Raw genomic sequence first — 15,254 nt, forward strand, 5'->3', positions numbered from 1 at the left:
GGGGGGGGGGGTTGGGGCTGGGCTTTGGGTCTTTCCAACATTAACAGCTCCATGATGAAGTTTTGCTTTGTTATTTTGAATGATGTTGCTTATTGTCAGAATCCTTTCTTGGATGTGCTCAGCATCACCACAGCTGGAGACCCACACCTGTGCCACATGAGCATGGACAATTGTTTATATCTTATAGACCCTAAATAACTAGAAAAGCCAGGCTTGGGAGCAAACAGACCCTCTGTCCTGACATTTTTGTGCAGAAAAGTTGTGGTGCCCCTTCCCTGGAGGTCTCAAGGCCATGGATGGGGCCCTGGGCAGCCTGAGTTGGTGGGGGGAACCCAGCCCATGGCAGGGGGTGGGACTGGGGGTGCTTTGAGGTCCCTTCCCACCCAACTGTGCTGTGATTCCATGCTTCTGTGATCTCTGAGGTTCCTTCCAACCCAATTATGCTGTGATCCAATGGTACTACGAACTTCAAGGTCCCTTCCAACCCAACCAGGCTGTGATTCCACAGTCCTGCAGTGTTTGAGGTCCCTTCCGACCCAACCACGCCGTGATCCCATCACACTCCAGCTGCAGCTCCACACGCAGCACCGCTTCCAGATTTTGCCATCCATTGATACGAGTGCAGGTCCTGAGAAGCGATACCCAGAGCACCCAGAACCGCTCACTCACCCCAAACAGACCCGAGCCATGCGGGGTGAGCAGGGGCTGCAGCTCACAGCTCCACGATGCCCAGGGCTGGGTCAGAGCTTTGCTCACTGTTAGAGCAGGAGCAAAGACAGCCTCACTTTGCCAGCAGCCCCTCGCTCAGCCGCAGCCCTCTCATCCCGCAGGAGTTGGAGGACCGCAGCCCGCGGGGCCCGCAGCTCCTCAGACCCACCTACGACAGGTTCGACATCCACCTGCGCAGCGAGGACGCCCTGCTGAAGAACTACGGCCTGCTGTCCTGCTTCAAGAAGGACCTGCACAAAGTGGAGACCTACCTGAAGGTGATGAAGTGCCGGCGCTTTGGGGAGAGCAACTGCAACATCTGAGGCTCTCCGCGTCCGCGATGCGGCTGACGGCCCCATTCCCCCCCCTCCCCTCCACCCCAACACCAAAAACACGAGGAATAAAATCCCGCAACGCTGAGCTTTGTCGGCTGGCTGCTGGCTGGGGACGCAGGGAGGATTTGGGGCGGGCTGAGGGCTGGTGAAGGGGAGGGAGGAAGGAGGAGCGGGCATGGCGGAGGTGCTGGAGTTCCGGGTGCCTGCGGGCAGCGCGCAGACATTGCTGGTGTGGGGGCTGGAGCCACGGCCGGGCCTGGAGGTGGGGATGGGGCTGAGGCCTGGGGATGGGGACTGGGGCTCAGGGCTGGGGCTGGGTTTGAGATTGGGGTTGGGGCCTGGGGGTGGGGGTGAGGTGGAAATTGGGATTGGGATCGAACTCGGGGGGTGGCAGGGGGTGGGGTTGGGGCTTGGGGTTGGGGCCTGGGGATGGGGGGGGGGGAATTGGGATCGAAGCCTGGGGTTGTCAGGACCTGGAGATGGGGTCAGGGCCTGGGCCTGGGGCTGGGGTGTGAGGATGGGGCCAGGGCCTGGGGTTGGGGAAGGGGCTGGGGATGGGGTCAGGGCGTGAAATTGGGGAGAGGGATGGGGATGGGGATGGGTTCGGGGCCTGGGCCTGAGACTGGGGACTGGGCCTGGAGATGAGATTGGGGTTGGGATTGGGGCAGGGACGGGGATGTGGATCAGGAGCTGAGGGTGGGATCGGGGGCCTGGGGAAAGGCCTGGGATGGGGGCTACAGCTGTGTTTGGGGAGCAGGGCCCCTCTTGGGGCTGAGGAGTGGAGCCCAGACCCCTGGCCCTGAAGGGTGAGGCTGGGGGATATAACAGCTCAGTTCCTCCGTTGCACTGACCAACTCTCCCACTACGTTCCCTTCGTGCTAATGTAATTTTTACCCTCACCCCCACCTCTCATTGCCTTGTATTGTTCGGATCATATTTTAACTTCCTTGAGGCATTCTGGGCAATCCCGAGGGAGGGGAGGGAGATTTGTGCCCCTCTGGTTTGCAAAGCAAAGCTGCTGAGAGAGCAGCAAAGTGTCAGAGAGCTGCAATGAAGCTGCTAAAGTGTGTAACAGAGCTTCTGCAAAGCCCTCAGAAAGCAAGAGGGCAGAGGGAAGGAGCTGGTCAGCCTCTGGGCACCCATGGATGTTCTATAAGATGCACTTTTTTCTCTTGGTTCGTTTGTTGTTTGTGTTTTTGTGTTGGTTTGTTGTTCTGTTTGCTTGTTCGTTTGTTTCCAAAGCATGCCCTGTTTTCAGTGTTTTCAAAATTTGGGTTGCTCTACTCGGTGCGAGCACACAGCAATGCTGCTGTGGCAGGGCCTGGCTGCTATGCCATCATCAAGTTCTACTCAGCTGCAGATGCCAGCAGAGCCCAGCAGGCGTGCAACGGGCAAAAGCTGTTTCAGAACTCCCCAATGAAGGTAAGGAGGACGGCCAAGCTGTGCCATCCCTCAGCACCAGGACCTTCAGCAGCAGGGCAGGAGCTCTGGGTGGATCTGTTGATCTGGGAGATGCTCTCTGTGCTAACTTGCTCGCTTCTTCCCTGAGCAGGTTTGTGTTTGCACCAAGCAGAAGGGATTTCAGCAGCAAGTCCTTGCTCTCAACAGCAACAAGTGCCAGGAATTGGCCAACCACTACCTTGGCTTTAACGGCTGGTGCAGCCGTATCATCACGGTAAGGGGCCCTTTATGGTCTTACAATCTGAATCTTTGAGGTTGGAAAAGACCACTGAGCTCATCAGCCCATCACCAGCATGCCCACTCAATGAACCATTAAGGTTGGAAAAGACCACTGGGATCATAAAGCCCAGCCCTCAGCTCATCGCCGCCGTGCCCACTGAGCCGTGTCCCTCCGTGCCACATCCCTGTCACTCTGCCATCAGCCTGCCCCTCGTTCTCCCATGTTCCCCTCATTTATCCCATAAAAAAAGCAGTTGGTGGAGTGAACAGAATTGTCCTCCAGTCAGCAAATAACAAGGACAGCCACAGGAACTGGGGCTTGGGGTTATTTTGAAAGCTTGAGGAGAGAAGATTGCTGTGGGCAAGGGCACTGGCTGGGCTTCTGCTTGTGCACGTGAGGGCAGCGGGTTTCATGCAGTGAATAAAGCCGTGCCAGAGCTTGTCGTTGTGTGCTGAGTTCCTGAGGTGACTGAGACTATGAAACATTTCTAAAATAGGGTCAAAACAGTCAGCATCCCCACCTCGCCTCCCCACACGCTGCCACGCTGTGCAGAAAAGCTCTGTGCCACGCTGTGGCCGCTCAGTCACAACCCCTCCTTCCTCTTTAATCTCAAATGATGACTTGCGGCCTTCCCGACAGCTGCAGAACGTGTCTGGCTTTGATGAAGAGAATGAGGAAGTGGGGAAGAAGCGATGTGTGAGATACCTGTGTGCTGTGGAAGTAACGCTGCCCAGCCATGGCGTACGGAGCCGGGGAGTTGGGCTCGGTGAGGCAGACGTTGGCAATGGTGAAGGTTCGTTTTGGCCACTTGATTTCGTTCCCCAGTGATGTGCTTCATCTGCAGGCTGTCTTCATTAACCTGCTGTTTCACCAGCGCAGATCCTCTGCAGTTTGTTACAGCTGCAGGAAGAGTTCGGAAGCTCGCAGTCGGCAAAGCTTTGTCCAGCGCCTTTCAGAAGATTCTCCTCGTGGTTTTAGGTAAGACCTGGCGTGGGGCTGCACAAGGACTCGGTAGCTCCTGCCCTTCTGTTGTCCTCAATGTCTCTGGGGCTACGATTGGAGATTTCAGTTGACGAATCCGGCTCTGTGCCTACCCAGGAGCTGCTGGATGTGTTCTCCCTGGATTTCACATCCGGTGTTTTCCGAGCCTTCAGCTGGCGCTGAATTATGTGATAACTGAGTGCTTTGGCCCTCAAAGCATTCAACTTCAGGAGAGGCCTTGGTGTGCCGAGGCCAGTGCCGCCATCCTCATTCCCAAAGGAGGGACTTCCGCACTGAGCGCCGCCTCGCGCTGTGGTGCCGATGCAGCATCTGAGCAGGAGCTTTGTTAAATCCAGCAGGATTTCGTTAACCTGCCAGCTTCCTGTCCGGGATTCTTTAAGGCATTCCTTAGAAGGGTGGGTCTCTGGATACAGATACTTTGCAGTGCTTTGTGCCTTCTGGTCCATCACACAACACAGCCCGGTAATTAACGTGTTCCATATCCTCATTTTCAGTTTCCACTCCGTTCAGTCAGAACCTTTTGGTTTTCTGCAGAGAAGCAGCAGCATTACCCAATGCAGTAACCACCCCTGCTCTTGTCCCCTGTACCTTGTAATTAACGTGACAAACCCTTCGGCTGCGTCCTTCCTCCACTCTGGAATCACAGCAGTAATGAAGTAGAGCTGCCCCACGCGGAGCTGAGGGTAGGCTGGTGTCACTGCACACAGCAACCAGCTCTCTGCCTGTGTTCCATTCCAGAGAGCGGTAAAGTGGCCGTGGAGTACAACCAGGCTGCAGAGGAGCCCGCAGACTTCCTAACAGAGGAGGAGCTGGAGGGGCTTGTTCAGGTAACAGCACAGCGTCTGTGACAGTGGAAATCCCAGTCAAGTTACAGTAGGTTAAACCCAGTGATTTTTTAATAAGATCTTCAATAAAACTCCCCATCCAGAAACGCACTTCATGGCCTTATGCCACCCCCAGGGAATGACTGCTAAAAGCTTGGGGGAAGCCCTGCAGGTAACTGTGAGAGCTGTCAGACACGCAGTGCATTGGTTGTCACCACGCACGAGAGATGAATTCTGAACGCCAGCTTTTTCACACTGCCAGCCCTCAGCAGGTTCTCAGCTCTTTTGAAAGCAAGCATTGCTCTCACGTGATGCATCAGAGCAGTGTCCGATTCCTCCTGCAGTTTGCATGAAGGAAGTGGCTCGGGAACCTTGTGACACATTGCTCCGTTTGATGACACTGAGTCACCTATTGTCCAGAGGAACAACCTTCCTTTCTCACTGAGTGTAACTGAAACAGGAGGTGTTTTTGTGTCTGAAACAGCCGACGTCCGCCCGATTTCTTTTATCTGTTGAAGAGATGAAATTGACGCTTGGATTTTTCTTCCCAGGTCAATGAATTGCCTTTGGAACTGTTTGACTTCGAAGAAGAAGTTTTGTCTGACCTGACTGTGGGTGATGAGCTCCCCGTGTGGGAGGTGCCATCTAAGTAGCGCAGCTCTGCCTTCAGATCACTTCCAAAAGTTTGGTTAGGGATGAAAGTCTAAAGCTGTGCAGTGACAACTACCTCATATCCAACCTTTTATTTTTCTCCAAATACAGAATACAGTGAAAGAAATGGGCAACAGACCTACAGTTACTAAAATTAAGCTACAAAAATGTATGATGTTTCTGGAGAGAAAGTGTTTTCCTGTCAGCCTATCCAGGTCAGCTATATATGGAAGCAAGCTTACCTACGTGGTGATTATTTAGACAGCCTAACAGATGTGCACAGCACTCAGAAAAAAATGAAATGAACAAGCCAGAGCAGTTTGGGTTAGCTGTGATCAGCAGGAGAAAGACAGAGGCAGTGAGAGACGTCGTACCAGCAGGAGTAGCTGTGTACTTACAAGTGATGCTCCTCGGGGTGAAATTCTCTTAGGGAGACAAACCGCAGCCCTGCGCTGATGTTCCGAACAGCTGGGACATCGTTATGATGTAAAACAAAGATTCTTTTTAACTTAGAACATGTTTTTCATTAAATTTTTTTGTAACCCTGTGTGCTGTGTGAATCTTCGGGGCAGTGAATTCGGTGGGAATGTCCATCCACCTCCATAGATCTGAAGGGCTCGCGGGGGGGAGGGAATGTTCATTTCATAACAAAGCCCTACCTGGATTTTTTGCCTCCTGCCCTCGGCACAGAAGAAAAATGGGAGAGCTCAAGGAAAAACTTGGGAGTCTGAAGCACTAAGGGTGAAAGAAAGGATCGTGGCACGTTTAATTTAAGGAAACACGGCTGCAAATCACCAAGCTTCCTCTTATTATTCAAGTTGGAAACTGTTGGGCTGATGTGAAATTAAAGCCTACTGGCACATTTAATAATTGATCTTCCAAGCAGCAGCCCAATGGAAAGGGCTGGAATGTCCCATCCCAGCACAAGCAGCCCATGGCCTTCACCTCAAGGACATCCTATATATATATATATGTGTGTATATATACGCACAGTGATATCCTTCTTAATGTGCTTTATTTGAGGGGCAGTGCCACTCACAGAAGGGCAGAACCACACAGAATGACCCAAAGCCACCCCTGGGAGACATGAGGTGCAGTGAGGCCTACTGGCCTCACTACTGGCTTACACACAGAATCACAGAATCACAGAATGGCCAGGGTTGGAAAGGACCTCAAGGATCACGAATCTCCAACCCCCTGCCACCTTCAGGGCCACCAGCCTCCACGTTTAATGCTAAACCAGGCTGCCCAGGGCCCCATCCAACCTGGCCTTGAACACCTCCAAGGACGGGGCATCCATAACCTCTCTGGGCAGCTGTTCCAGCACCTCACCACTCTCTGGGTAAAGAATTTCCCCTTGATGTCCGACCTCAATCTCCCCTCCCTCAACTTAAAACCATTTCCCCTCTTCCTACACATATCAGCCCTTTCACAGAGTTGATTCCCCTCCTGTTTGCAGGCTCCCTTCAGGTACTGAAAGGTTGCACTGAGGTCACCCCACAGCCTTCTTTTCCCCAGGCTGAACAAGCCCAGCTCCCTCAGCCTGTCCTCATAGAGGAGGTGCTCCAGCCCCCTGATCATCTTTATGGCTCGTCTGGACCCTCTCTAACAGCTCCCTGTCTTTTTTGTACTGGGGGCTCCACACTTGGACGCAGTATTCCAGATGGGGCCTCACAAGCGCAGAGTAGAGGGAGACAATCATCACCTGAGGCCCACACACACCTGAGGCCCACACACACTACCCACAACTGAAGCCTACACAGGCCCAAGGCCCCAAGACCCATTTCAAGTGGTGTCCCCCAGGGGTCGGTGCTGGGGCCCATCTTGTTTAGTATCTTTACTGATGACCTAGATGAGGGCAGTGAGTGCACCCTCAGTAAGTTTGCAGGTGGCACCAAGCTGGGAGGTGGTGTGGATCTGCCTGAGGGCAGGGAGGCCCTTCAGAGGGATTTGGACAGGCTGGAGCACTGGGCTGAGGTGAATGGGATGAGGTTCAACAAGGCCGAGTGCCGGGTCCTGCATTTGGGCACAACAACCCCATGCAGTGTTACAGGCTTGGGGATGAGTGGCTGTGAGTGTGAAGAAGAGAAGGAGCTGGGGGTGTTGGTTGGAGCTTGGCTGAACATGAGCCAGCAGTGTGCCCAGGTGGCCAAGAGGGCCAACAGCATCCTGGCTTGCATTGGGAATGGCCAGCAGGAGCAGAGAGGTGAGCATCCCCTGTACTCAGCTCTGGTGAGGCCACACCTCGAGTGCTGTGTTCAGTTTTGGGCTCCTCACTACAGGAAAGATGTTGAGGTCCTGGAGCGTGTGCAGAGAAGGGCAATGAAACTGGTGAGGGGTCTGGAACACAGGGCTGATGAGGAGCTGGGATTGTTCAGTGTGGAGAAGAGGAGCTCAGGGCAGACCTCACTGCACTGTACAACTTCCTGAAGGGAGGCTGTGGTGGAGAGGGGTTTGGCCTCTTCTCCCAGGCAATGAGCAGCACACGGGGCAATGGCTGCAAGTTGTACCAGAGGAGGTTTAGGTTGGACATAAGGAAGAACTTTATCTCTCAAAGGGTGGTCAGGCACTGCAATGGCTGCCCAGGGAGGTGGTGGAGTCGCTGTCCCTGGCAGTGCTCAAGAGGCATCTGGACAATGTGCTGCGAGATATGGTTTAGTGCTTGTGGTGGCAATGCTGATGAGGAGATGGTTGGACCAGATGATCTTGCAGGTCGTTTCCACCCTTGTGATTCCACGATTCTATGATTCTAAGGCCTACACACAGCCCAGGCCTGCGCACACCTGAGTCCTGCAGCCCAGTTGCCCGGCAACCATGATGGCAACGCCATGGTTCCGCCCCGACTCCACCACCCATTCCTCCTCGTCCTGGTGCTCCCGTTGGTCACAGCTCTGTCCCCAGGGCAGCCCGCTGCCCTCTGCCCGCCCTCCTGCCACTGTCACCAGTGGCTGCTGGACTGCAGCCGAGCCTCCATGGTGGCGGTGCCGCGGGCCGCCCGCCGCTGGGCCCTGTCTGTGCTGTGAGCAGTTTGTAGGGGAACGGGGTTTTGTGTTCCGTGCCTCACCTTGGAGGACCCCCTGATCCCCAGGGAAGCAGTGAGATGGAACGGGAAAGAGGAACTCGTGTAACGTCATTAAAGGGCTGACTGAAATCCTCGTGCTAATGACAGAAGCAGCTCTGAGACGGGGCATGGTGCAATGGGACGAGAGGGGGTGGTGGCCTCAAGTTGTGCCGGGGGGGAGGGGGTCAGGTTGGATGTGAGGAAGTGTTTCTTCTCGGAAAGAGCAGTGATACATCAGCACTGACTGCACGGGGGGTGGGGGGTCATGGAAATAGGAGGTGTGGCACCGAGGGATGTGGTTTAGTGGCAATATTGGTGGTAGGAAAATGACCTTAGAAGACTTTTCCAGCCATAACGATTCGATGATTTGCAAGCAGTCTTTCTGCAGACTGCTTTTTGCAGACCTGTTAGCAATCGCAGTCACGTGGCGCTCGTTTGTTTGCAGAAATTTCACCGGCAACTCTATTTCTTCCATTGAAAAAGAAGTGTGGAGGGAATACCCATGGGCTGAGCACTTGTAAGTATTCATTTTAGATGTCAGGAGTTCAGATAGTTTCAATCCGGACACCCTATTTCTTGAGCTGAGTGTATAAGGAACACAAGCACCCACACAAAGCGTTTCCAAGTGAGTTCAGAGCTGAGCTGCTCAGTAAGGAGGGATAAGAAGCCCCCTAACCTCCAGGAGTGGCCAAAATGCTGTGAGCTACGGGAAGGCTTATGGTTCCAGTCCAAGAGGGCCATCCCTGTGCCTAATTAATGAACCATCAAGCTACAGTTGGCTTCAGCAGCTCAGGGAGAGTGCCTGCTCCTCTTGGTGCAGCAGTAAACGACTGTTTGTTTCGTTGCAGAGTTCTCCAGGACAACGATTTGAGGGTGGTGAAGAGGCATTCGCTGGAGGGTTTGCTGCTGCTGAAGCATCTGTATGTGTGGGCTGGTTCTGTCCCCCTCCCCACGCAAGTGTCCTTCATTCCCCACTGTTTCAGCAAAACACAGTGCCACGATCCTGCAGTAGCGACCGGTGGGAGGATCCACTGCGGGGCTGTGGTGCCACTTTCTTTGCCCCAAACCTCCCAAAGATGAGGAGGCTGCTGCTCTTTCCCTCCGGGTGATTCGCAGTCAATCCCACCCCAGCTGTGGCCTCCTGTGAGCTGGAGATTGCCTCTAGCTTTAGCTGAGGACTGTTCAGGTGTGGCGATGGCCAAAACAAGGCAAAACCCATACGTGCACGCCTCGCTTCTGCCAAGGTTCGGGTGCAAAATTCCTGCAGCAAAGACAGAGCCCTGCAGTGCTGGTCACTCAGGACAGGCTCTCAGCTTGCTTGCTGTATTTCTGCAATTCCCCTGGCCGCCTGGGTCGCTTCCTGTGCCCGGAGCTCACGTCACCTGAACCTTACAGAGAGGCTGCATCTCTGGGGCACGTCCAGAGGGGCACACGCTTGGTTGTGGCCCATGCAAGTGCTTCCTTGGCTGCTAAAGAATCTGTCATAGGGGAAAATCGAGCCCTGAAACAATTCTGGTGGGGTCAGAGCTAGAAAAAAAAGCAAGGAGATGAAAGCCACTTCCAGGCATGAGGGTTCTGGCAGGTTACAAACCGCTGGTATCAGATATAAACATGATGTGAAATTAGAGCCATGAAACACATATGCTGCCAAAGCAAGGGAAGGTAAACACGACGGTGCAAATGTAACCAGCATTTCGTGTTCTAATTTTAACAGGGATTTATCCGGCAATAAAATCCTGTCGATTGAGGAACGTGCTTTTGAGCCACTTCCCTTCTTGCAGCTTCTGTGAGTCGTAAAAATCTCTTTTTGCATTTATAACCCTCCGTGTGCCAGGAAATGTTCTTTATTGTTGGAATAGTGGCAATTTCTTCTGCTAACCGGGCTGGAGGGTCGGTGCGGATGGCTGTGATGCAGCAGGATGAGATCAGTGCAGTTGCCCAAATGCAGCCATGATTTTCCCGAAGGCTCACTGTACCCTGGAACAGAAATAGATGGAGCACATGTGCAGTTCGTTTCCTCTCCTTGACAGGTTGAAAGGACGAGAAGGCAGCAGTTTGGTCCCCGTTCTGCCTCAGATTTGGGTATTTCCTACAGATCAGTGCAGTTCTGCTTTCCCCAGGACACACCAGATCCCTTTCTTTCTCCCCAGAAACCTCAGTGGAAATCTCATGGCGCGGATCCAGAAGGACACTTTCCAGGCTTGGCATGGGATGCAGTTTCTACAAAAAGTGTAAGTTCTGTCAGCTCTGAAGGCAGATGGGAACAGGACTGGGAAACACTTTGCATATCTGCATTTAAAAGCAAAGGTGCTCCGAATCATCCACAAACGGACATTTTGTTCCTTCAGTGCCTGCAGAAACGTGATGCAACCCACAGCCGAGGAGCCCTTCCAAGGATAGGGTCACAATTTCCATCTGGGCCCACAGGAATTCAGGGCGTTTTGCCCACCAAACCTTCACAGGCGTAAAGGAAAGGCCACTTTTCCAGAATACTTCTTTTCTTCCAGCTGCAGGTGATCAGGACCTGCTGTACTTTGTGGCTTACCCCATCCGTTCCCATCTGCACCTTCAGCCCAGGCCCTTCCTCACCCATCAGCCAGTCCTTTACCTCCAGGCTGAAAGGAAACCCTGTGGGGAGGTTGGAGTCAAAATGGTTCAGCCCAATCCACATCTGCCATCCACGATGAGGCTGGATCCTCATCCTCACCCCCCACGTGGGATAGAGGAGCCTGGAAAGGGGATTTCGATGTGGCTCAGCATCAGATCCAGCACGTGCAGCTCTGATGTTGAAACGTGAAGTCTGGCAAAGAGGAGAAATGGATCACGGAGAGGCTTGGCAGGGACCCAGTGGAAATTCACTTTGATTTGTTGTTGTTTTGCAGGATCCTGAGCCACAACCCGCTGTCTGTGATCGATGACGCGTCGCTCTTCCAGCTGCCAGCTGTCAGCTATCTGTGAGCATCCACTCGTTTTGAGTGGGTTAATACTTAATTCTCTCCCTCCTGAGGTGGGAAATCACTTCTCCCAGCAGATCAAAGGACGACTTTTGGGCTGTCTGCAGCACAGACCCATCTGCAAAGCAGCCAAAGAGCTGGGACACAAATGAGGAGGGGGAGGAGGTGGGGAAACGCTTCTGCTTCCGTCCCATGGTTGGGAGCACCTGAAAGCACTGAGGTTATGAACAACTTCAGTTTAATTAGCAGAAGTGGATCCCCTGGGAGCAGCACCAGGATTTGGGCTCTTTCCCATAAACGTGCCTTGCAAATTCCATCTGCTTTCCCCAACCCTTGCAGTGACCTGGGAGCAACGCGTGTGTCACAGCTGTCAGCGCTCAGACTCCTCCTGACCACGGCCCGTTTGGAGACGCTGTGAGTACACAGAGGCCAGGCTGCCAGCAGAATGCGCTGCTGAAATACGTGCTCTGCTTGGGAGAGCAGCCAGCTCCCCCCTACATCGGAATGCCCCCGCCCCACAAGCCTAAAGTTCAGCATTTCTTATTGGGGACCCCCAGACTCATCTGCTGGCAGTCGGAATTTCACTGTTTCGGTTTTTCAAAGGGAAGTTTTAAGTCAAGGCAGTGGCTTGCTTCTGTTTCAGAGTGCGTTTTGGCATTGGTTCCGCTCTCAAAGGTAAAACAAAACCATGTGGAATCTCACCGAGAAACCTGGAGAGCACCTCTGTCTGCGTGGGGAAGTTTTGCAGAGCGATCCCAGTCACGCTGAGATGCGCCGCCTGCAGCCTCAGCTGACGCACATCGAGAAACGGAGCTTTTCTCCCCTTTCTCTGCAGCAAATTGCCCCGAGCTGCCGCCTGCTGCCTCTGCCAGGAGCGCCGTGCTGCCAAGGCACTGTGCAGGAGCGTCCGCTTCCACCGGGAGCTGTGTGCCAGCGCCCCGCAGTGCGGTAGGCTCCCAGCACCGCATCGGCGGGCTCCTCATCTCCCTGATCTCCCCCGGCTTTGGGAGATGCTGTCGTGTGGCTGTGCTGTGTGAGTTCCCTCCTAGGCAATCCCAAAGCAGCTTGAGGAGCTCTGTCCCTGCAAAGCCTTTAATTGCCCCCACGCGGCTCCGATGAGAGCTGTGAGGTCTGAATGCACCCCCTGAGCCAGGGGCACAAAATCCTCCCTTTGGAGAACAATGCTTGGAAACATAAACAAGGGCTGGAAACACACAATTGCACCCATCTGCTGCCAGGGGCTAAAGGAGGAAAAGTGCCTTGCAGGGCAGAGCAAACACGCCAGCCTCCAACACACACAGAGCGCTCAGCCAAGGAAACCATGTGTGCATGGTGCTGTTCCCAAGCAGGGGAAGCACGGCCTGCTCACAAACCCCGCACATTCCCCCAGACCTTCCCAGTGCCACCACAGCATGGCTTGCCACAGCCCTACTGGGTAACTCATCTGTTAGCGGGATGAGGACGAGCAAACCTCACTGCATGGCCAGGGCATCCTCACGTGTCCCATTTCCCATCAGCTGCACAGCAGAAAGGCCCCAACACCTCCATCATCTGTAATGCTCCCCACCACGTCGCTCGGTGCCGGCACCGACAGAGATCTGGCTGTGTGTGCAGCCTCAGTGCGGGGCTGGGAGATGCTCCCCACTGCAGGCTCACTGCGTTCCCTCTGCATCAGTGCTCTCCTGGGCTCTGCCTCACCCCAACCATCCGCTCTGCCCTGATGTGTTTGTTCTCCTGGGGTTGCAGCTCACGAGGAATCCCCAGCAGAGATGCGAGCAGAACTGAGGAGAGCTGCACAACGCGGCGCGGTGCTGCTCCTCAACCCCAGCAATTCTTCACTTGGAGACAAAGAAACCGTAACACTTAATGTTCTCCTGAGCCCTCACAGTGCTGACGGGGTCCTCAGGAACTCCAATAATCACATCTCCAGAATGAGCCCCCAGTCCCCTCAGCACCCACGCAGGCAGGAGCTGCACAGCGCTCTGCGTAAGGGCCGGGAGAGTGGGAATGGGGGGAGAAAACTCCATTTCCCAGCAACAGAGCTGAAAGAGGAGCAGCAAAGCACCGCCTCACAGCTGCCAAGACCTGTGGCACACAAGGTACTGGAAGCAAAAGAAGGAGCCCACGTCCCCACAGAGCCCAGCGGTGCAGGCAGCTCGGAGGATGAGGACGCAGCAATGGAAGGAGACCTCTTTGAAGGAGAAGTGGAGCACCGCCTGCGCTCGCTGGTCCCCAACGGAGCCCTGCGGGGTTTCATCGCCCGCGTGGCACGAGCTGTGAGGAAGGACTGCCAAGTGCCCCACCTGCAGCCCTCCTGCACCAAGCTGCTGGCACAGACGGGGCAGCTGGTGGGGCTGCTGGGCAGGCAGAGACCCACAGTGCAATGCCCAGTGCAATGGGGGAACAGCTCCATTGGCACAGAGAGCAGGAACCGGAGTGGGGAGGTAGGGCAGAGCCAGTGGGATCCTTTGGGGGTGGAAATGGGATCCTGTGGGGGTGGAAATGGGATCCTGTGGGGGTGGAAATGGGATCTTATGGGGCTGGAAATAGGATCCTATGGGGGTGGCAGTGGGGAGGGCTGCTTTCTCTCTGTGATTTGCTCTTTCTGTCCCAGAGGACAGCAGTGCACAGCTCCAGCAGGAGGGTCCTCTTGGCGGTGTCGGTGTCTCTCATCATCACCACTTACATCACAGCCATTTGTCTCATCGAGGTGGGCACGGAGCTCATCGCAGCTTAGCATGGGGGGCAGAGTGCACATCTGTCCTGCCTATGGCATCCGTGGGCATCGTGGGGGATGTGGGGCCAGCATCCACGCTGCACAGCGCGGTTGGCCGTCCCCCATCTGGAGCTGCGCTTTGCAGCTTTCCTTTCCCAACTCCTTTGGGGCTGTCATCACAGCCTCCCCCAGCCCCACATCTCCCCGGCCCCACATTGCTGCACTCCCACATCTTCCCAGCCCCACAGCCCCTCCTGCCACGCTCTCCTCTGCCGCTGCCCCTGCACTGATTGCAGCAGCCCCTGCTCCCCTCACAGAGCGCAGCACGTGCCCACATGTCAGCCCTGTTTTGCAGCACACAAGAGGCCCATCCTGACGTTGGGACTCCTCTCTCCTCAACCTCCAGGTCTGCTGCCCCAAACCCACAGCTGCCTCCCAGCCCCACAGCACCAGCAAGTCACGGTGGAGACGGTAATTAATTCATTACCCCCTGCCCCCCAAACTGACCCAGTGCGTCCGCCCACATTCTGGGCCTGTTTATGATGGGCAGCTGAACCTGAGCCTCCGCTTTTTATCCTTTCTCTCCCTTTTTTTCAGGTTCTTTAAGAAGCTGTTGCCGCACCGATGGCGCAGGAACGATGAGGCACAGGTGATTGCAATGCGCCGTGCCCCACAGCTGCCCCACAGCTGCCCCCACACTGACACGTCCCATTCCCCACTGCTTCCCAGGGATTGCACTTTGCAGGGCGCATGAAGGACGAACCCAAGTGGCTCCGAGATCTCTACATGCCTCTGGATGACCTGCAGAGGAACTCCATCTATCAGCTGTACCAAGAGCCTGAGGAGGAGGAGGAGGAGGAGGAGGAGGAGGTGTTCAGCAGGGCAAAGCCAACGTAAGATGGGACGGTGGCCACGTCTGTCACCCAGCACCACCACGAGCAAACGTGCTCCATTTCCTGCTGCCCCTCATCCCCACAGGATGCCCGAGGAGCAGCACAGCCCCAGCACCTCCACCCCATGAGGCCCAGGAGGGTCCAGCAGGATGGGGGCACTGAGCCCTGAATGGCTCCAGGGGCAGCGCAGCGGTGCACAGAGCCCAGCACGGGGTGCCCTGCTACTGAGTGGGATGGATGCTTCGCTCCAGCAGCGCTGGGTTTGCTATTAAAGGCTGTAGGGTGTTCTGCCACGTGTGTGTGTGGGGGGGAGTGCATGTGAGTGCATGGGTGTGTGTGGTGTGCAGCTCTGGGGGGTTGCACTGTGCAGGGTGTGTGTCTGAGTGCAGGTCTGGGGGGGTGCACATAGGGGGGTGCACATGTGGGTAC

The 15,254-nt window shown here is 55.0% G+C and overlaps 2 protein-coding genes and 1 long non-coding RNA gene across 6 annotated transcripts in view; 2 read left to right on the plus strand and 1 right to left on the minus strand.

Annotated features, from left to right (window-relative positions):
- Positions 1–1,059, plus strand: part of LOC122188351 (somatotropin-like) — a 1,391-nt gene extending 332 nt beyond the window's left edge. The window contains 1 exon segment of the mRNA XM_042886578.1: positions 831–1,059. Within this exon segment, the coding sequence (XP_042742512.1) occupies positions 831–1,031 (201 nt within the window). The 3' untranslated portion in view covers positions 1,032–1,059.
- The window catches only part of LOC122188352, a 3,519-nt gene extending 2,453 nt beyond the window's left edge, over positions 1–1,066 (minus strand). The window contains exon 1 of the long non-coding RNA XR_006181563.1: positions 981–1,066. This is a non-coding gene — a long non-coding RNA (uncharacterized LOC122188352). The remainder of the gene's footprint in view (positions 1–980) is intronic.
- Positions 1,067–1,189: 123 nt separating this feature from the next.
- RDM1 (RAD52 motif containing 1) lies at positions 1,190–5,748 on the plus strand. Of its 4 annotated transcripts, XM_042886568.1 has the most exons (7): positions 1,190–1,305; positions 2,286–2,465; positions 2,596–2,718; positions 3,364–3,517; positions 3,604–3,702; positions 4,465–4,553; positions 5,102–5,748. In XM_042886568.1, exons 1-7 carry the CDS (start codon positions 1,219–1,221, stop codon positions 5,201–5,203), a joined length of 834 nt encoding a protein of 277 aa, XP_042742502.1. In that variant the 5' UTR covers positions 1,190–1,218; the 3' UTR covers positions 5,204–5,748. The 4 variants fall into 4 exon arrangements, with proteins under 4 accessions (XP_042742502.1, XP_042742503.1, XP_042742499.1 ...); XM_042886565.1 differs by lacking the exon at positions 1,190–1,305 and having other exon boundaries at positions 1,775–2,465; XM_042886567.1 differs by lacking the exon at positions 1,190–1,305 and having other exon boundaries at positions 1,775–2,465; positions 3,364–3,490.
- Positions 5,749–15,254: the final 9,506 nt, after the last annotated feature.

The sequence above is a fragment of the Lagopus leucura genome, unplaced genomic scaffold (genome assembly GCF_019238085.1).
Source record: "Lagopus leucura isolate 7727_CA_CO unplaced genomic scaffold, USGS_WTPT01 Super-Scaffold_100059, whole genome shotgun sequence".
Taxonomy (NCBI): domain Eukaryota; kingdom Metazoa; phylum Chordata; class Aves; order Galliformes; family Phasianidae; genus Lagopus; species Lagopus leucura.

Excerpts from the sequence above, each read along its gene's own strand:
- RDM1 (XM_042886565.1), top strand. The coding sequence starts at position 2,094 with ATGAAGCTGCTAAAGTGTGTAACAGAGCTTCTGCAAAGCCCTCAGAAA. Across the intron at positions 2,719-3,363 it reads GGTGCAGCCGTATCATCACG|CTGCAGAACGTGTCTGGCTT; the intron begins GTAAGGGGCCCT and ends CCTTCCCGACAG. Across the intron at positions 3,703-4,464 it reads GATTCTCCTCGTGGTTTTAG|AGAGCGGTAAAGTGGCCGTG; the intron begins GTAAGACCTGGC and ends GTTCCATTCCAG.